This window comes from Coenobita brevimanus, chromosome 60 (assembly GCF_032717465.1).
Source record: "Coenobita brevimanus isolate Jiangsu-jjx chromosome 60, ASM3271746v2, whole genome shotgun sequence".
Taxonomy (NCBI): Eukaryota; Metazoa; Arthropoda; class Malacostraca; order Decapoda; family Coenobitidae; genus Coenobita; species Coenobita brevimanus.
In genome coordinates, this window is record NC_137013.1 from 28410692 (window position 1) to 28433466 (window position 22775).

General features: G+C 41.2%; 1 protein-coding gene across 1 annotated transcript in view; it reads left to right on the forward strand.

Moving 5' to 3' along the window:
• The first annotated feature begins 7625 nt into the window (after positions 1-7625).
• Orai (calcium release-activated calcium channel protein orai) overlaps positions 7626-22775 on the forward strand; it is a 34784-nt gene continuing 19634 nt past the window's right edge. Inside the window, exons 1-3 of the mRNA XM_080275004.1 lie at positions 7626-7769; positions 15692-15820; positions 21900-22183. Of these exons, the coding sequence (XP_080131130.1) occupies positions 7626-7769; positions 15692-15820; positions 21900-22183 (557 nt within the window). The remainder of the gene's footprint in view (positions 7770-15691; positions 15821-21899; positions 22184-22775) is intronic.

Below are 22775 nucleotides of genomic sequence, written 5' to 3' on the forward strand. Positions count from 1 at the left end.
ACCAAACTGTCATGTACTGAGTTGTGACTGTGTATTATTGCAATACAGGTACACCCCTGTTTAACAATGCAATTGGTTAAGTAAAAATCCATCGCTTGTTGTGGTATTGTATATCAGGGTAGATTTAACATGTAAAATATAGGGATGCATTTTTGAGCCTTGGATTTCCTCCCCAACCTTTCTCATATTCTTTGACTAACGCAAGAAAGCCTTGGTTTAATCACGTTTGTTCTAATGCTGTCCGCAACAAGGAGAGGGCCTACAAAAGGTACCAGAGCCAACCCACCCCTGAATCACATCATCTTTACGTTTCTGCCCGGAATCGTGCTAAGTCTGTTCTTCGCTCTACTAAAAATAATTTCATCCATACTAAATGCTCTCAGCTCTCCAACTCGAATTCTTCCTGCTCCTTCTGGCACCTTGCCAAAAATCTTTCTAACAACTTTACCTCATCATCCTTCCCTCCTCTTTTCTACTCTGATGGTTCTGTAGCTATTTCTTCTACTGATAAAGCAGATCTCTTTCTCCTCCAATTCCACCTTAGACGATTCTGGTGCTGTTTCTCCATCACTTCCCCTCTCTGACTTCCTCATGGCTGACATTAAAATTTCTTCAGTTGATGTATTTTCTGCCATCTCTGGCCTCAGTACTAACAAGGTATATGGGCCTGATGGGGTCTCTCCTGTTGTTCTCAAGAACTGTGCTTCTGTGCTTACACCCTGCCTAGGCAAACTCTTTCGCCTTTGTCTGTCAACTTGTACCTTTCCTTCTTGCTGGAAGTTTGCTCTCATTCAGCCAGTCTCAAAGAAGGTGACCACTCCCAACCCTCCAACTATCGTCCAATTGCTTTAACGTCCTGTATTTCAAAAGTTTTTGAGTCAATTCTCAATAGAAAAATTTTAAGGCATCTTTCCTATCACAACCTTCTTTCCGATTGTCAGTATGGGTTCCGTCAGGGACGCTCCACTGGCAATCTTCTCACCTACCTTTCAGACTCCTGGTCATCCTCCTTTCAGGACTTTGGCGAAAGCTTTGCCATTGCACTTGACATCTCAAAGGCTTTCGATCGAGTCTGGCCTAAATCTTTAATTTCCAAACTGCCCTCCTACGGTTTCTATCCTTCTATGTGTGCCTTCATCGCTAGCTTCCTTTCTGGTCGTTCTATAGCCGCTGTTGTAAACAGCCATCGTTCTTCTCCTAGATCTGTCAACAGTGGTGTTCCCCAGGGCTCTGTCCTATCACCAACTCTCTTCCTTTTATTCATCAATGATCTTCTAAGCTGTACATCTAACCCTATCCACTCATACGCTGATGACTCCACCCTTCACCTTTCCATTCGGTTCCCACAACGCTCATCTCAGCAGTTACTTCAACAAACAAGGGATGAGGCTATGGCACACCTAATGTCTGACTTGGCTCGTATCTCTGACTGGGGTAAAAATAATTTGGTTGTTTTTAATGCATCTAAGACTCAGTTCTTACACCTATCAACCCGACAAAATCTTCCACAGGTATACCCACTAATGTTTAATAATATTCAGCTTAATCCTGCATCATCCTTGAACATGCTTGGGGTTTCATATACTCGGGACTTATCTTGGAAAGATCATATTACATCTCTTGTAAAATCTGCTTCCAAGAGATTGGGTGTGCTAAGCCGACTCCGCTCTTTCTTTACCCCTGCACAATTGTTGACTCTATACAGGGGTTTTATCCACCCCTGTGTGGAGTACAACTCTCATGTGTGGGGAGGCTCCCCACATACAGCTCTTCTCAGTAGGGTGGAGTCAAAGGCTTTTTGTCTCATTAACTCTCCTCCTCTTACTGACTCCCTTCAACCTCTGTCTCTTCGCCGCACTGTTGCATCTTTATCTCTTTTCTATCGCTACTTTAATGATCACTGCTTCTCTGAACTGTCTGCTTGCATTCCTCCACCTCTACGACGGGCGCGTAGCACCTGTCTGGCAGCAAACTCTCATCCCTTTTCTGTCCAACTCTCTAATGCAAGAGTTAACAGTTACTCCCAGTCTTTCATTTATGCAACAGGTCAGCTCTGGAACTGTCTCCCTCTGTCTGTATTTCCTGCTGCCTATGATCTCCAGTCTTTCAAACGCAGTGTGTCCAGGCATATCAAAATGATTGGATCTTGAATTTGGCTCTCTATTGTATTTTGTTTTTCTCTTGGAGGGAACTGTTACTGTGGGCTCATGGTCTTTGGTTCCTTCTTCCTCGCATTAAAAAAAAAAAAAAAAAAAAAAAAAAAAAAGTCCTAAACCCACCCAAATGATTCCAAAAACAAGTTTCTGTCTAGTCTAAACCCCCAGATAGCATTAAAACAAGCTAAACTAAGCCTAAAGCAATTATAACTCATCTAAAGCAAAAAGTAAAATCTGAAAATCGTCAAATACTGTATAAGTCTGGGAAAAATCATACTTAGTACAGAAACTGTACCCCAAAATGACAATGTTCACTCCACTTGTGACAAAAACACATTAATATAAGTCTAAAAACAGTTTATAAATCAGCCTTAACACAAAATTTAAGTCAAATATCATCAAAATCAGTAAAAAAAAAAAAAAAAATCAAACCCCATCATTAAACCAGGGTTTGGCCGTCGTTGGGCAGGCCATGGTGGTATTTCTACCCCCATCGCTAACCTGGGGTATCGCATCTAGGGGTATCGTATATCGAGGTATACCTGTAAAAATATATTGTAATTTGCAGAATTAAGGTCAGGGAAGCTCATTTTGGGTGAATATGATGACATCTTGCTGGATTAGGTTCAGGGTGGCATGTTTGGGGATATACTGGTATTCATAAATACAGTGTACAGTATATACTGTATGCAGTACTGGTATATAATCATTTAGTTTCATTTCATTTCATTTAGTTTTTAAAGGCTCCAACATGCTTGCATGCATTGGCCTTGGTTGCCTAATGGCGTCTCTCCATGCTGCTCGATCTCTGGCAGCTTCCCTATTCAGTCCCTTATCCCTGAGGTCGTGGGATATGCTCAGTGACTTCATCCCAGGTCTCTTTTTTTTCTACCTCTTTCTGCACCCAGTTATCATCCTCCATCCTCCCCACATGCCCAGACCATCTCAGTTTACCTCTCGTCATCACAACACTAGCACACTCCAGTCCCGTCTTACCTCTCAACTCTTCCATTGTAAACCTGGCTCCCCCCTCCAGGCCTCACACTCAGGGACGCACTGCACATCCACCTAATCATTGTCATGTCTTTATGTTTGAGCCTGCGAATATCCTTTTCCTTTACTGCCCAGTTCTCACTACCATACAGTATTACACTCCTAACACACACTGTATACAAAGATCCCTTAGCACAGAGGGAGAGCCCTTTCAATGTCAGGAGAAGCAACAGCTCCCTGAACTTCTTCCAACCACTTCTTACCCTAGCCACAGAGCTAGCTCCAGCCCCACCTCCAGCACATAACATGTCTCCCAAATAACAAAACTCTTCACACACTCAAGAGACTCACCAGCAAGATCAGTCCTTTCACACCTGACAATCTCCCCATGTTCTCCTTGACACACTGCACACATGAACTCAGCATTATCTTGCACTGTGCTTTTAATACCACTGCATCCCTTATGCACCCACTTATGAGATTATTTCCCACTCTCTGGTGGCAAATCGCACATGGCCTCTCTCCCTCCTCTTTGACAGCCCTAGATACCATCACTTTTTTCACTTTTGTTTTATCTGCATTTACTTTTAAGCCCTCATGCCCCATACCATCTCTCCACTTCCTAATTCTTTCTTTCACCTCCCTTTCCTTCTCTGCAGTCAACACCAAATCATCAGCATACAACATCTCCCACAGGAGTCCATTTCTGAAGCCTTGTGAGAGGGCATTGGGTACAGTGATAAACAATAAGGGGCACAAGACTTACCCCTGATGCACACCAACATTCACAGAAAACTCATCACTCAAATCTCCATTCATGTGAGTGCAGGCACCCACATATTGTACATAGCCATAACCACCTCGATCCTAAGCTTTCTCATTGCCCACTTCACCTCTGTAGATGTAAATGTAAAATATATGGATACATGATGAGCTGTTGTGGGTTTATACTCAAGGTTGCTCATTTTGTTTGGATATGTTTGAATCTTGGGTTAGGTTCAAAGAGGCTCAAGGCAGCTAACTCAAATTAGATGAGTATGGTAAGATCTCGCCAGGTTAAGTTCAGAGTAGCTCATTTTGGGTGGATATAATGAGGTCTTGTTGAGAAAGTAGGGTGGGTTATAAATGCAGGTCAGATTCAACACCTCAGGACACACCCTTAGCCATGCCTGTGGGCGTTAGTCCCATCTTCTTCAGAGTCTTCGTGGTACCTCTTCTGTACCAGTTTTTTTTTTTATCATATGACACATAAACCCAGTCAGACTGACTGTCTTTTTTCCTCTATTCAGTTAAATTTAGCTACTTCTGATATTTAGTTTTGGAGAAATTTTCATGAACTGCAGGGGTAAGGTGTCACTTCAATTGACCCCAGCAGTATGAGAAATCTCCCATTAAACTAAAGAAAATCAGTTGGAGGTAACAGGAATAAAATTGTAAAAAGCATAACATTAGTGAAAGGCTTAATATTCTCATACAGCTTGTGATTATACCCTTGTTGTCATCAGATGAACTGGTAAGGAGAATACAGTCCCAGGGTGTAATATGCAGCGTAAATCAGTAAGATGTTCCAGAAAGGTTCCTAAGACCATGAGAAGGCCACCCTTGAAGCCTGTTTAGCCTTCACAATTCATCATATCATTTTTAAAGGCTCCAGCCTGCATTCATACAATGGCTTTCATCACTTAATGGTGGCTGTCCACTCTGCTTAATCTCTGGCAGTCTCCCTATTCAGTCCCATATCCCTGATGTCACACTGTAAGACCTCATCCCATGCTTTTTTTTGGTCTGGCTCTCACAACCCTACCCCTGACATTTACATTTCTCGCCCTATGTAGTTATTATTACTGTTTTTTTTCTTTGCAGTAATAGCAACCATGTCCCCATGATACTGTACAGTGCAGTACTCAGGATCTAATCCCACTTAATTGTCATTTACCAGTACAGTATTATTATTGCAACTATTACCGGGTGTATGTACGATAATGAAGAGTTTATCTTATCAACAGATAAACTGAAGATATAGGTACTCTTCTTAACAATGACACTTTTAATTTTGTTGTCTCATACTGTAAGTCCTTGGAATCCATGATGACAGTTCATTTTGGTTGCAGGAAACACTTGAATATATCCACCACAGCCCATTCACCACTGATAATTTTCCTTACCTGAATAAATTGTCTTGTGTTTGCCAGAATACTATATCTGCATTCATGCATTCAAGGTACGGGGTACTTCAGTAAAATGTTTCAGGTATCATAGCAAAAATAAGGTAACAAGATTCAGTTTGATCTGTGGATTCTACTGATCCATCCATCATCCAGTCCTGTGTCGCCCATTGAGGAGCGTAGGAACCCGGGGCTAGGCAAGGTGATTCTGATTTTTAAGATGAGAGTGACCAGCCTTACTCATCCCTGAGTGACATTTTGTGAGCATAAACCCCAACCACACCTTGGATATAAACCTACACAGGCTTAATCCAGTTGGTGCACCTTAATTACCCACTAAACCACCAGGTGCCATAATTTGGTTTTATAGTTACCACCCAGTGCAGTACATGGTTCCTAGTGTACAGGAAACCATTTGGCTTGTCACTCTTTGTAGGGTCACCCATAGGTAGAAGGAAGAGGAAAGAATGAAGGAAAGGAAGACAGACGAGGGAGTGTAAAATCACCCATAGGCAGAAGAAGGAGGAAAGAATGAAAGAAAGACAGAGGAGAAAGGATAGAAGAAAGAAAAGGGCAGACACCCAGAGCAGCACTACATCAAGTGAGTGGATGGTGAGTGCCCCCACCTACCACATAGGATATTCTTCCCACCCATTAGAAATCATAGGAATGTAGGATGATGGACTGGTACCCTGTATCATATCATGATTAAATGTTGAATGATGAGTGATTAACCCAGTTTGGGGTCACTTCAAATCTCTTCCTGCTTTTGTGCTTTCTTTTCCTATTTTGAGACCTTATCCACTCTTGATATTGTGGGAAAGTGAATCAGGAGAATGATAATAAGTCATATTGAAATCAGCTTTTGAAAGCCAGTCAGACATGCACTGTAGGGGACAAAGTTGGTTTAATATTTCACCTCTTCTCACATTCTTCTTCTGGGTATTACTCCTAATATGAGCGAGGTTTGATATGCTTTTCTGCCCGTTGACGATTCAGTTTGCTTCAGCTGTATCAGTGAGCATGTAGTACAGTATGTTGGTGTGACTGCTGATGTGGTGTGCTTCTTGAGCACCTGTGCTTGGAATGTGCATGTTAGTGAGTCATACTGTGGTTCTTTGCTGGCTTGAGAGAATTGTATACTGAAAATTGGTGTGTTTGTTGGTGTACAGGTACCAGTATGGTGTGTTTCTTATGGTGTAGCCAGTGGGTTTATGTCCATTTGAGCTAACATCACCAACAACAACAACAACAATAACAAAAACAACTCTTGTAGGCCTGTCTCTGCTGGGATTGTGCATAAGTGAGTGTTAGGCTTTGGATGTTAGTTCTGTACTTGGCCACTTCTCCGTCTGCTTTTTAAGTCTTCAACACATTGATATCTTTTCCATTTAGTCTGGGTATCTTCTGACTACAGTATTTTATTAACTTTGGAGAGACTTTTGAACTGGTAGAGGTAGATGTAATGCTCTCATTAGTCCTCTCTGTTAGGGGACTATCTTAAGCTCAACCAAAATTTCTGACAGCAGCAAAAATGAAATTTGAAGAGCTGTCACTGTATCAAAGGAGTTAAGAGGTTTGACATTGTTGTGCAAGACTTTTTTTTTTTTCCCCCCTATTGAGACTTAAATTCATCTGTCCATGTACTATGAGTTCTCAGACAATGAACCCCAAACCTTTGGCTGGCATCATTGGAAGTTTTCTTGTAACTTCTTGCCAGAGTTTGAAAAATTTAGTTTGGCTGTAGAGATTTTTTGATACTAATTCAAGTACTTTGATGATTATTTAGACGTGTGGAATCTATATTAAACTCTTACTGAATTTAATAATACAGATTCTTGGAGGAGGAGTACCTGGAAAAGGCTACTATTGTCAAAGTATAACAGTTATCTGTAGTAGTTGATGTTGCTGAACAGTATTTGATAAATGAATTGTGATGCCATATTGTATTTAGGTAGTGATGATCAAATGTTCAATATTATTTTACAATAATGTATTAAATTCAGTACTGTATAATGTTACTAGATATTGCTTATCTCGTAATATTGTCAAATCAGTACTGGCATATTAATTCAGTACTTGAAAGATACCAGGTAGTACTGTATAGGTACTTGAAATTGGTAGAGTAGAGCCACCTTGTTTTCACTGCTGGATAATTGAGTGACAGAATTTGATACTGGTGAATGGAATGAGATGTGTGTGTGTGTACCTTGACTACTACTAACATGTCTCTGCTACTAACACAATTCCAGAAATAAGAGTGAGTGAGGCAGTGTGACTTAGCATTAGTAGTGGTTAGTTGTGACTTGGTATGAGTGGTTACGATGATGGACCGTCCTCCCTCCTGGTCCCTCCCTCCCTCCCCCCCAACAGTGGATCAAGAGGCAACCAGCCATCTCCCTCACCTCTCCACAACTCTGATGTAGGAAGTCTGGCAGCCATGCACGGGCATGCGGTTAGTAGGAAGGAAGACCAAAATACTTAATACTTTTACTGTACAGCACCTTTATGCATTTGGCTGTTGCAAAACCCGCATATTTCTCTGCTCAGCAACGCACTACTTCATTTATTTGCTGTACAACAACAAAAACAGGTATCCCACACTCATTGATGAGATCGCATTGTCTCAAACGCGAATGTTAAGGGATTTAATGTAAATTTAACACGTTCTCTGGGTGCAGCAGAGATACATTGCAGGGTGGTCCCAAGGTTGAGCCTTTGGGGAATGTTTTTACCAAACCAGAGTCCAAAACCAACCTACATAAAGTTCACAGCCACCTGAAGCATCACTTATTGTCACTGTAAACCCTTGAAGTTGAATATCAGTTGGAAAAGAGGCATTTCTTATAATGTTACTTTAATTACTTTACATCTATCTATTGCCAGACGCCTTTAATCCCGTAAGGGGTGGCCACAAACAAATCGCCTCCATGTCACCCTGTCCTCCGCCATTTCATTGCCCTGTTCCCGGCTCACACCCCTTTCTCATTTACCTCTCCACTTCATTACTTACTAGGCCATATTGCACTCACATTTACACCCAGTGACATCAATATTTTACACACATTGCTCAGGACACGGTTTTTTGTGCACATATCACTTATGACACACTATTTTATTTACATATCACTCACAGCACTGTTATTTTACACACACGTCACTCTTAACACCATTATTCTTCACACATATCATTCACAACATCATTATTCTTCACACATTTTACTCACGGCACCACTTCATAGTATTATGCACATATTGTTCATCTGTCATTCGCAACATATATTTTACACACATAGACCAGTAACTCACGACACCACTATTTTATACACGTATCACTTATTACACCACTACTGTATTTTGTGCACATATCATGTGACACCACTGTTTTATGCACATATCATTCATGACACCACTTGTGCACATACCACTCATGACACCACCATTTTGTGCACATATCACACATGACACCACTGTTTTATGCATATATCACTCACGACACCACTATTTTGCACACATATTACTCACGACACCATTTTTTTATACACAGATCACTCACAACGCTTCTAGTTTGTGCACGTATCACTTACAACACCACTACAGAATTTTATGCATATATTACTAACAACACCTCTGTTTTGCACACATATCACTTACAACACCACTACTGTACTTTATACATGTTACTTACGACACCACTGTTTTATGCACATCACTCACAACACCACTGTTTTACATGCATGTCACCCGCGACCACTGTTTACATGCACATTACTCACTTATTTTCACACTGTAGTTTTTAAATGTTATCTTACTTTTGCTTTCTGAGGCATCACAAAAATGAAATGGGTTTTGTTAACCAAGATTGATGTAAAAAAATTGGGAACATTAATCTGAAATAATGTTAATTGGAAAGTCATTGAGCAATGGGATACCTGTGTAGGTATATACTGTACTGTACTTTCTATTTTTTCTTTTATTTATATTTGCATCCATTATGGTTCCATGTTTGATTTGTAATTCCCCATGGTGTTTGTTACTGTAGTTGACATTTATGTTTATTATTTGTAGATTACCTGTAAACATTACCATGCAGAAGACTGTATAAATACTATGTGGCCATATCCTGTACTTGTTATATATGATTCATTTATCCAAATTAATGTGTAGGAATGGTTTATGTGTAATTTTTTCATCAGCCTGAGTAAGACATCTGTCAGGTGATACCTGGTTCCCTGTTCATTCCACAGGCTGTGTCAGTTTTGTAGATCTTTCAGGTTAAAAAAAAAAAGGTAAAGTGATTCATTCATAATGAAGTTTTAAAATGAGAGAAAGACCTACTGTATTCGAGTGAGTTCTGCAGCTTCAGGACTCCATGGTAAAGTGTCATCAGTGAAAATAAACAATTATAATTAAAGGTCAGACACTTTATGTTGCTGTTAAACAACTGTGTAATGAATTTGATCGTAAATATTGGAAGTTCAATAATAATTTGAGGAATTCAGTAACTGTCACATTCTGTCTGATGTATGTCTTGCTTTTAGGATTATTGTAAGTGTTCCAGCATGTCAACTACATATTGGCATTGTATATCATTCATTTCACCTCAGCAGGCTGTGAAGATTCATCCCTTCTTGTTGCTGGCTGCACCACCACAGATTACGGGTATCATTTGAAGGAAAATAGTACCATGTACTAATAACCATATACAGAGTACTGCCTTATGCTTTACTGACACTGCTGTTTAGCAGACTGGAGCTTGGTTTCTGGATCAACTGCATCACCTGACATTTTGAAAAGACAGTGAATTCAAATATGAAAGAGCAGGAGAATTTCAGATTTTACACCATCTTGATGTGTGTGTGTAAAATCAGGTCTGTAGTACCTGTTTTGCACTACAGTGCAGAGTATTGCACTAGTTGCAAGGCAAAATGTATTATATAAAGAAATCTTAACCTTCAAAGTGCAGTGTTAGTTTCTCCAACTTCCCACATGGTGTGCAAAATACACACACAATCTTTCGAAAGTTGCTAAAAATTATTAGTGTGTTCATGAAGTAAAAGATGGCATTTTGATGCAGGTGTATGTCAGATTGTAGGACATTTTATTTATAGTTTAGTCAGTACAGGCTGTAAATTTTATATACTGCTGCATTGGGTGACAGGCATAAAAAATGTCATGTAGCTATTCTTTTTTGTCATACAACTAAAGTTTTTTTTTTTCAATTTTCTGCTCATCATGCATCATACAAAAGCATGAGTGGAAGAAATTTCAGATTTTAGGCATACAAGTTGGAAATATTTGCTCACTGCTATCATCCATGCCTTCACATAAGTGAAGGTTGGATGTATAGTGCAGTGATTTGCTGGGCAAGATAAATTGTCAGGTGAATTTTCAGGTGTGGGTGTGAAGTGTTGCCCCCCCCAGCACAGAACGCATCAGTGAGGGACTCGCTACTCTGGCCTATAGTTTATTAGCAGATGAACTCAAAGAACTATGTGAATTACAGCAAATGAGTCTAGGCATGACTGATTTCTTATAAGAAATTTATTTTATGCGAGAGTTTCATTAATATGTATTACAGTGTTCCAAAACTTTTCAGCATGATTTTATTTAACATTGTGTGCACTAATACAGTAATAAGCAAGTTTCCCAAAATTTTGTAATCAGTATTCTGTGCTTTTCATGGTGTGATTGGCTTATTGCATTTCTGAGGTTAATGGTATACGGTAGTTGTGATATTTGCAAGACTAATTTTTGATAAGAGGATTGAAAATCCTCTTTGATTGCCATCCACTGCACTTTTGGTAATGTATTTTCCAGTTTCATATCCAATGAGGGTTGTCCCTTTTATGCTTGTACTGTATTACATGAGTATAAATGAGTTACATACATACATCCATACATTGATTGTTGAGCATGCAAGAGGAGCCATATAAAGATATATGAGGTTGAGAGATGAATTCAAGTCAAAGGGACTGAGGGCGAATGGAGGTAAATGAAAATTATTATCACTTAAGTTGATGGTGGCACTGTGGTGACAGAAGGCGTATGGGTAAGTGCTGTGTGGTGGAAGGGTATTGGGAGTAGTTCAGGTTTAAATAATGTTTGCAGCAGTTTGGGTGTTGTTGTCATGGCTTCAGACTCAACTGAATCTAAAACCAGAGGACTGCAGACTGAAGTTGCCATTTTGCACTCTTTCATCATCCGTTTAGGGGACAGGGATGAGTTGATAGAGATATATATGGTATAACCAGACAGCAGAGCATTGTGGTTATATTGGTGCCGCTGCATGACAGCATCCCTCTTCAGCACTAACAGACTGGTGTTAGAGGTAGGGCTGCAGGATGTAGGGTTTGAGTTTATTGTGTCTGGGGGTGGTGGTAGGTAGGGGCGCTCACCATCCACTCACTTGATGTAGTGCTGCTCTCTGTTGGCTGCCCTTTCCTCTCTTCCTTCCATCTTTCCTTCCTTCCTCCTGTGTATTTCTTTCATTCTTTCTTTCCTCTTCCTTCTGTGTATGGGTGACTGTACACTGAGTGACAAGCCAAATGGTTTCCTGTACACCAGAAAACCATTTACTCCACTGAGTGGTAACCATATAACCAAACTATGGCACCTGGTGGTTTAGTAGGTCATTAAGGTGCTCCAATCAGATTGAGCCTGTGCAGGTTTATATCCAATGGGTGGTCGCTCACGTAATGCCATTCAGGGATGAGTGAGGGTGGTCACTCTAATCTTAAATGTCAGGACCAGCTTGCCTGGCCCCGGGCATAGAGTCAACACAGGATTAGATAATGTATGTATGTGTTTGGGGGTAGAGAGAGAACGAGAGAGGTAGACATATCAGGGTAGGCTTTGCAAATCTGTCTTTGGATTATTTTGGAATTGGATTGAGCTGGTGAAGGTTTATATCCAAGGTGTGGTTGGGGTTTATTGCTTATGTAATGCCACTCAGGGATGAGTGAGGCTGGTCACTCTCATCTTAAATGTCGGGACCAGCTGCCTGGCCCCGGACTCCTGCGCTCCTCATGGGGCAGTGTAGGATTGGATGATGGATGGATGGATGCTAGGTGGGAATGGATGGATTAGGAGTGCATGGAAGAGTTTAAGGAACTGTTACCTGTCCTGCATTGAAGGTACTTTCCCTTTACGCTAAAGAGAAGCTGTATGCTGCACATGTGAGAAGAGTAATGTATAGGCAGTATAGCAGTACTTCATGCATAGATTGAAGTATACAGAGATGAAGATGGTCAGATGGATGTGTAACGCTTCTCTGAATGACAGAGCTGCAAATGTTGGAATTGCAAATGAGCAGCGGAGAGACTGTCTGGGAATTGAAGATATTGGTGGTTTGATATGTAAGGGGAGATTGAAGTGGTTTGGACTTGTGTAGAGAATGGAGGATGGATATTGAGGGAAAAGATATTGGAGTGTGATTGTAAAGTGTGGAGTACCAAGAGGTAGAACTACAGTATGAAGACTTGGGATGAGGCCCCACAAAATGACCTCAGGGTTAAAGTAGTGAATGAAGATGCTGCCAGAATGTGTGTAGCATGAAGAGCCACCACCAAGTAAACAAGGCTGATACATGTAAGCATGTGAAGCCATTCAGATGAAAATTATGCTGATATATGAGTTACCTTTGTTATTCTGTAATGTAAAGAATTAGGTTGGTCAGAGTTACACATTGGAATGTGTAAGTGGGGCTTCTGTCATAGTGAATATTTATTATCATGACAAATAGATGTTTGCATTCCAATTTATTTGTTTAGATAGATACATATTTGTAAGGGTATACTGGTATGTTTTAACCCCTGCCAGGCTGATTCTTCGTGAGGTAGTTTACCTCCCCTGAGTCACGGTTTTGTAGCCAGTGCAAATGCACCTTATGTGAGGCTAGCAGCCTGGCCCTTGCAGACTTTCATTGTGACTCATGTGAGGTCTGCAGCTTGGCAAGGGTTAAGATACAAGAGTTAAGTCTTGGTATCCAGTCGACAGAAACTACTGTTTCATTCTGTGTTTTATATTCTCAGGCACAAATAAGATTTGAATTTCATTAAGTTGAAAGAATACAATATAGTATCCCCTCATTTTATGGTGAGGATATGCATAGAAAATTAATTGCATAATGATTTATCATACATTGAGTTAGTTATAACATCGGTTCAATGGAGATATGTTTTTGGCCAAGGTCACCTACCCAGCGAAGTCTAAAAAGCTTCCAGCCTGCCTAAACTGGCTGTTCTTTCACTTCACTTGCTATGTGCCACCAAAAATAAGTCTTAAAAGCAAGTTTCCAACTCAATGAAGCTGGTAGTTATTTCACTTCACTGCACCTTGCTTGCTGCATGAACTCCAACAGGACACTTGATCCATCACTGAAATTAACACACCTGATGGTGATAGACATGTGTGAGGGCGATCATTTAAGTGAAAGTATTGATTGTATGTCTCCCTGTGATGTTTCATACGGGATCATAATCATCATATTTGCAAAAACCATCATATGTTGAAAATTTTCCCTTTTTTGTCATTAGATGGGCGATTCATTGCATTCAGTTTCATCATATAATGAGGGTCTGCTGTACCTGCCTGAGTATCTATACATACAACCCAAAGCAGGGGGAAACTGCTCAAATACAGTTTCAGTGAACTGATAGACATCAGTATTGTACTTCATTTATTTAGTGTATTTGTTGATACATGTTTCAAGTTTAGAGCATTTTTATGTGTATAATTTTTCTCACCATAACATACATGTTAGCTAAAACTGATATATCTTTAAGATTTTTATTACAGCAGTGTAACATTACTTTTTTTTTTTTTTTTTCCCCTACTGATGACTTGTATTCATTGTAATGGAGATTTCTGAGGGAGTTCATGTATTGCCAGTTCTTAAGGCTACATGTGTAAAGTGCCAGGATTTAAGGTTAGCTACATGAAATGCCAGCTGTTGTCTTACTAACATGCCTTATCGCATACTAATTTACTTTCATACCAGTACTGCACCTAGCTTCTGGTTTACTGTATTTAGCCGCTGCTGTGTATCTGTGCCTGTGAATGGCCTGCCCACATTTGATAGTCCTGCATGTTGGCTTTGGTTGGGGTTGGTATGAGGTGTTTTTTGGTATTGGAAGGTTTCATCCATTTACTGGATAATTACTGTACTTTAAAAGTTTGTTTCATATAAATACTGCATGCACAGTTAGCATGAACTTTATATACTGTACTGTAGTTCTGGGTATTCTCTTAATCTCCTTACACGTCACTAATGATAAGTGCAGAACAGTGTAGGAAGTCCTTGTTAAAAATTTTCTGTTTGACAATCATATTATTATTGTCATCATTAAATTATAGAAAACTTGCCAATTATACTTTTATTGCTACTTATATATTTTAACTGGTTTGCCAGATTTTCCCAGTACCGAGTAATGATATTTTAGAACATCTCTGACTTACAATGAGGACTACCTGTACTTTTTGAAACTATACTGTAGTTACTGGTAGTGTTGACAGGTTAGCATAATTTACTGGTTCTAATATTGAGCCAGCCTTGTTGCAAACTCATGTAGTTCAACATGGACAGGTTATTATTGTCCATCATCAGTCAGATGATATATTCTACTTTGTTAATAGCAGTGTATTCGTAGTCTGTATTTAACAGAAACAAGTAAAATTTATGGTATTCATGGTATAAGGATGGCCCAGGATTTGATGTACCAAAATCAGATGATTCCTGAGGTCATACTAAGACATACATGTTATTTGAACTTCTGTCAGAGTTGTAATGGTTATGGAGTATGAATATAGGTATTGTAGCGGCGAGCTATGGAGTAAATTGTATTTATATTATCCGTGGAGGTGATGGTAGAAACCACCCATTTCAAACCCATGTTGCCAGCCTCTTTACTCTTCATCCTATTTTTTCTTCAGAGAATAATCTGTGAAATATTTTCCAATTACAGTCCCTGTACAGTGTAAACTGTTGAGCCCTAAAAAGTAACCATGGAGGTTGGCAGCAACAGGTGGAAAGTGATTTGTCTTATCACCATCTTTAAGATTTAAATGCTGTCATGTCCTCCATAACCATTGTAAATCTGACATATGTTTGTAGTGCATTTCTGTTTTAGAATAACCTCACAAATCATAATTATGAAGTTAGTGCAGCAAGTCTTGAGACAGCCCAGGAATATACCGTAGTACTGGTATATACAGTATTTTAGGTTATATATAACAAGTGTTTTTCAAGACCAGATAGTTCTCAGAAAAAAGTATCACTAAAAGTAAGACTTTTATATACAGTAGTACAATAGTTAACTATTTTATAGATTTTCTCTTCAGTGTCTTTGCATTAACATGGAGTTGTAATGCTGCCAGATTTCTATGCGCCTGATCCCCTCGACGGCCAACGCCATGGGACTGTATACACTACGCCAACTCCACCTCAGCCGGGCCAAGCTCAAGGCCTCCAGTCGCACATCTGCTCTTCTGTCTGGTTTTGCAATGGTGAGAGGCTCTGTTATGCCACTGATATTTCTCAGTTCATGGTACTTCATTATTAACTCCTTCAGCTTTAGGATGTCTGTTTAAATTTTTTCTTGATACCTGCTTACTATTTTATTCAGTTCATGTAACTTGGGAAGGATTTTTTTCATTGAAAAAATTGAAACTTTACAGGAAATGTGACACTCGTGGAGGTGAAGAATGCTGTGAAGTGGCTGAAAAATGGGAAAGCAGCTGGGGTAGATGAGGTGTATGCAGAGATGATTATGTGTAGTGGGGAGATTGGAATGAAGTGCTCATTGGAGATATGTAAGAAGGCATGGATGAGTGAAATGGTGCCAGTAAAGTGGAAAAAGACAGTGATTGTACTCATGTATAAAAATAGAGGTGAACGAAGTGAGTGCAAGAATTATTGAGGCATAAGTTTATTGAGTATTTTAGGGAAGGTATATGGAAGATTTATAATAAAGTTAGAGATATCAGGAGTCCTAATGAGTGACGAACAGGGTGTCTTTAGGGGTGGCAGAGGATGTGTGCATCAGATATTTGCAGTGAGACAGATAGTAGAGAAGGCTTGTGAGGACAGTAAGGTACTTATGGCATCAATGGATCTGGAAAAAACAAACAGCTAAGTAGACAGAGAAGGATTGTGGAAGGTTCTGCTCATGTATGGTGTAGATGGTAAGCTCCTAGGTGCCGTCAAGAGTTTTTTTGATGGTAGTGAAGCATGTGTAAGGGTAAATGGGAATCTGAGTGAATGATTCATGATCAGTGTGGGTGTGCGATAAGGTTGCATGATGTCCCCATGGTTCAGTATATATATATATGGATGTAATGATGAAAGAAGTAAAAACACTAGTAATGGAGGGAGGCATGACATTGGTAGTAAATGGTGATGGATGGAATATCTCAGATTTGTTGTATGGTGATGATGCAGTGCTACTTGCACCTGACAAGGGCTCGGTAGACTAGTGCAGAGTTTTGCAGATGTCTGGGAGCATCGTGTCTTGAGAGTAAATGTAGAAAAGAGTAAAGTGATGGTTATTGAGAGAGAAGGTGACTCCCAGTTTGATGTTACCCTACCCCTAGGGGTAGGGTTTTTTTTTCAAGAATACTCCCCCAGTATCCCTGCTTGTCGTAAAAGGCGACTAAAAGGGTTGGCGGAGGGTTAGTGCCCCTCCCCGGAAAACAACAAACTAATAAAAACAAACAAGAAGCCTCGGACAAGGACTGACCAAACGATGACGACCCAGGACCGGACAGAGGACTTGGTAATGGGTACATGGAATGTAAGAGGAGTGAATGATGAGGTGAAAGAGAGAGAGATTGTTCAGGTGCTTGAGGGTGCGAAAGTAGATGTATGTGGAATAACCGAAACAAAATGGAGAGGAGAAAGTGTGAGAGAATGGGAGTATGGATGGGGTATATGTGCAGGAGTAGGTGAGAATGAGAGGGCTAAGGAAGGAGTATGTATAGTTGTGAGTAAAAGATGGAAGAAGAGCATAAGACAGTATGGATCAGTTGGGTCAAGAATTGTGTGGGTAAAGTTGAAAGTTGGAATACAAATGTGGGCGATTGTGTGTGTGTGCGCGCCAACGCAAGATCGTGCTAGAAGAGTTAGAGAAGAGTTCTGGACAAATGTAGAAGTGTGCATGGAAAAGTTTGGAAGGAATGAGAGAGTGTTTTTGATCGGTGATATGAATGGTAAAGTTGGGAATGTGAAGTTGGATGGAATAGTTGGTGAGTGGGGTGTGCTTGCTGAGATAGATTAGAATGGGAGTGCGTTAGTGGACATTTGTGCTGGGAGGGGGTTGGTGATAGCCAATACCCTCTTCAGGCATAAAATGATCCACAGGTATACATGGCGAATGATGAGAAGGATGGGTGGTGAACTGAATGAAAGGAAGGCAATGATTGATTATGCGTGTGTGGATGAAAGGATGCGAAGATGTGTGATGGATGCAAGAGCTTATAGAGGTTGGGGGTGTGGACTTTCTGACCACTACTTGGTGGTGGCCAGAATTAGGATTCAAGTAAGATGGAGGAATAGAAGAAGAGAAAGACGAGAGGAAGGAGTAGTTGCAAGGAGAGTGGAAAGGTTACAAGAGGATGAGAAAAAGGCAGAGTATAAGAGAGAAGTGGAGGAACGATTGGGCAAATATGAATTGGAGCAGATGGGAGATGTGGAAGGTGTGTGCAGGATATTTACAGAAGAAATATGTGCAGCATGTGATGTGGTGTGTGGATGGAAGAGAAGACGGAGGGGGGTGCAAGGAACAGCGTGGTGTACTGAAGAGGTGAGACAGGCTGTGGCACAAAAGAAGAAAGCATACAATGAGTGGATGAGAAATAGGGGCGTGGAAGAAGTTGAGAGACGGAAGAGAGAGTTATATGAAGAAAGAGAGAGGTGAAAAGATTAGTAAGAGAGAGTAAGAAGGGAGTGGATGAGGAATTTGGAAGGAATTTGAGTGTAAAGTGGAGGGACTGTAAGAAAATGTTCTGGAAAGAGGTGAAAAGAGTAAGACAGGGTGGAAGTGAAGTTAGCAGGGGAGTGAAAGATAAAAATGGTAGATTACTAGTGGAGAAGGGAGAAAAAGTGAGCAGATGGAGAGAACAATTTAAGGAATTGTTGAACATAGAGGATGGAAGTAATGCAAGTATAAGTGGCTGGGGAATGGCTGGGAGAAGGAGGGAGGTGAGAAGACAGGAAGAAATCAGTAGGATAGAAGTTGTGGAAGCGATGAAGAAAGTTAAATCTGGGAAAGCCCCAGGAATTGATGGAGTGTGTGGTGAAATGCTGAAGCATGGGGGAGAGATAGTAGTAGAATGGATGTGAAAGATGTGCAGATTGGCCTGGGAGGAAGGTAGAGTCCCGGAGGATTGGAAGTCAGGTATAATTATTCCCTTGTACAAAGGAAAAGGGGAAAAAGAAGTGTGTGGTAATCATAGGGGCATTTGTCTTCTTAGTATAATGGGAAAAGTGTATGGTAGGATACTTATTGACAGAGTTAGAGAAAGAACAGAGAAATTAGTTGGAGAAGAACAGGGAGGCTTGAGGAAGGGAAGAGGTTGTGTAGATCAAATATTCATTCTTAGATCTTTAGTGGAAAAGCTTCTAGAGAAGGGAAAGAAGTTGTATGCGGCTTTCATGGATTTGGAGAAAGCATATGACAGGGTGGATAGACAAGGACTGTGGAAAGTGTTATGAATATATGGAGTAGATGGGAAGTTGTTGAATGCTGTGAAGAGTATATACGATGGTGCTAAGGCTGCAGTGCGTGTGGATGGTGAACTAAGTGAATTTTTCTCTTTGAAAGTTTGGTTGAAACAGGGATGTGTCATGTCTCCATGGTTGTTCAATCTGTACATGGATGGGGTAATAAAAGAGGTACAAGGTAGGGTAGTGGATGTTGGAGTGGTCCTGGTGAGAGAGGATAATGTTTGGAAACTCCCAGTACTGTTGTTTGCAGATGATACTGTGTTGTTGAGTGAAGACGAAGGGGAGCTGCAAGGCTTGGTGGATGAGTTTGGGAGAGTGTGTAAGAAACGGAATCTAAAGGTGAATGTAGGGAAGAGTAAAGTGATGGTCTTTGTGAGAGGTGAAGTTAGTGAATGTACAGCGAGGTTGAATGGTGAGGAATTGGAAAATGTGAGTACGTTTAAGTACTTGGGTAGTGTGATGAGTAAGGATGGAGGTTTGGAGGGTGAAGTGCTTGAAAGGGTACAGCAGGGAAGAAAGGTTGCTGGTTCTTTGAAAGCCGTGATAAGAAACAGGGAAGTGAGCATGGAAGTGAAAAAGTTACTACATGACAGTATTGTGATACCAACTCTAACGTATGGAAGTGAAGCTTGGACGTTGTTGGAAGGACACAAGTCAAGAGTGAGAGCAGTGGAAATGAGTTATTTAAGAGGAGCCTGTGGAGTCACATGGAGAGACAGGCTGACGAATGAGGATATAAAGGAGCGTTGTGGTGTGGATGTGGATGTGATAGGAAGTGTTATGAGGAACACACTGAGGTGGTTTGGCCATGTGGAGAGGATGGAGGGTGAAAGACTGACGAAGAGAGTGTATGTGAGTGAGGTGGAGGGGGGAAGAGGGATGGGGAGGCCGAGGATGAGATGGAGGGATGGGGTGGAGAGGTATATGAGAGAGGGGGCTGTGAGTTGGGAGCAGGGCAGTGAAATGGCGGGGGACAGGGCGACTTGGAGGCGATTTGTTTGTGGCCACCCCAAACGGTATTGAGGCGTCTGGCAGTAGATAGATAGATAGATAGTTCAGATACCTGGGTACAATGATAGAAAAGAGAGGATAATATGCAAAAGAAGTGGAAAGTAGAGTGCCACAAGGAAGGAATGTAGCTGATGCTATGAAGGCCTTGATAAGAAACAGAGGCTTCAGTGTTGCAGCTGCACGAGGCTTACATGAAGGGGTGTTAGTGCCAACTTTAACATATGGGTGTGAGACTATGGTGTGGCATGAAGATGAAAAATCAAGAGTGAGAGCAGTGGAGATGGGACTGCTGAGTAATGTACGTGGAGTACAGAGAGTGGATAGGATACGGAATAATGTGATATGTGAAAGATGTGGAGTGAAGAAGTCTGTGGACACCAGAATTGAAGAGAGTTTACTGAGATGGTTTGGTCATGTGGAGAGAATGGATGACATTATATTGGTGAAAGAGGTATATCTGAGCGAATTTGAAGGAGGGAGGAGGCGAGGTAGGCCAAGAAGAAAGTGGTGGGATATGGTGGATGAGTGTGTGAGGAAGAGAGATGTGAAGTTGGTGAGGCTAAGGGGCTGACAAGAGACTGAGTTGGTTGGATGAATTTTGTGTGAAGTGCATAACCAGGGATTTGGCACCCCGTTTTAATGAGACAGCGTTTGGATTGGTTCTGTCAGATAGGTATATGTGAAGCTACAGAACGTGTGTGTGTGTGTGTGTGTGTGTGTGTGTGTGTGTGTGTGTGTTTTTGGCTTATGTGATGTAGTCAGGATTTCGAGGGCTTGAGTGATGAGTGAATGAAATCATGGCCCATCGATTTGGGCAAACTTTGGCTGTCTGGACATTGCTACTCCTCACCCTGCCCTTGGGTGGGAGAGGAGTTCCGGATGCTGTGCTGCTGCTGCTGATGATGATGAAAAAATTCAGTGGTAGTAGTTTCTAATCCTTTCATGATGAAAAGTCGTAAGAGTTGTGGACATACTTGCTGGGAATATGTGATTGACAAAAGAAAAAGCACAGAGTTAATGCTCCTGCACTAATCTGAATCTCGCACTGAATCTTGTGACATGTTCTTTTTTGTCGGTTACGTTTATTGTGTGGTAGGTGGGGACACTCCCCATCCACTCACTTGATGTAGTGCTGCTTTGGGTGTCTGCCCTTTCCTCTTTTCCTTTCTTTCTCTTCTGTCTTTCTTTCCTTCATTCTTTCATCTTCATTCTGCCTACAGATGACTTTACACTCCCTCTTCTGTCGTTCTTTCCTTCATAATTTCCTCTCCCTTCTTAATGTGGGTGACTTTACACTGAGTGACAAGTCAGATGGTTTCCTGTACACCAGGAAACCATTTACTATGCTGGGTGGTAACCATATAACCAGATCATGGCACCTGGTGGTTTAGTGGGTAATTAAGGCGCTCCAGTTGGATTGAGCTGTATAGGTTTATATCCAAGGGGTGGTTGGGGTTTTTTGCTCACTTAATGCCACTCAGGGATGATTGAGGCTGGTCACTCTTATCTTAAATGTCAGGACCAACTTGCCTAGCCCCGGGCTCCAGTGCTCCTCATGGGACAACATAGGATTTGATGATGGATGGATGGATTGATGAACAGCTGGTTATTCAGGAATCTCAATTGCATCGCGAGAGAATAATATATATATGGTCTCGTAATGTCTGAATAATGTTCCCCCCCCCCCCCAGATTAGTTTGATACAGCTAGGGTCTTCTGTATGATGCAACTAGGGGCCTGTTCAGTCCCATTACCTTGTGTTATGGACTGCAGTAGCCTTCCCTCAGGCCCCTATTCTCTGAAGGGGTAAAATTGAATTGATAGTTATGGTACCCTTTTCTTTATGCCTAGGTGGCAATGGTGGAAGTACAGCTGATGCGGCCATGCACAGAGGAGGAATTGAAAGAACCCCGCAGTCATCCTCCAGAAGACTGCAGTTATGTTCCCGAAGGGCTCCTGATTGCCTTCAGTGTATGCACAACACTGTTGGTGGCAGTGCATCTCCTGGCCCTCATGATCTCCACCTGCGTCCTTCCACATGTGGAAGCGGTGGCCAACATGGCACACGTCGACTCCATGACCAGTCTCCATGGTGCTTCCAACATCTCAGAGTCACCACACCTCACTATGCACAGGTTGGTATTTCTTAGGTTGAAACATTTCAGCAGGCTGCAACACCAACAACTGCAACTTTCATTAGTGCACTGTGTCTGTCTGACAGATCTCGGAGAGGAGTTATGGACATTGCTTATGCTCAGTTCCTCTTCTGTTTGATGTTCCACTAGGATCTGTTTTAGGTCCATTTCTGTTCACAGTTTACGTGTACGAGTATATGGGTAGCTTATCATCATGATGAACATGATGTGCCCTATCATTTTTATGCTGCCGACACTGAGCTGTATGTTAACCCTCTTGTTACTGAATGATGCAGGATGTGTACAACCATGGGCAAGTACTCAGGATATGGGCCGGCTTGACCTTGGCCTAGTGCTAGAAGAACCCCCGTTTCTGCGCTTGCAGTACTTCTTAAACATTTTATCCTCACACCCATAGTTTTGCTTCTATCTCTGTGATTTTTTATTCCTCATACTCTTGAATAGTTGTACTTGCTATAGTGTTGATAAAAACGTTTGGCGAATACAAATTATGAACAAGTTTGAGAGGAGCGAGAGAGTGCTGTTGATTGGAGACATGAATGGCAAAGTTGGGAATGTACGAGTGGATGGA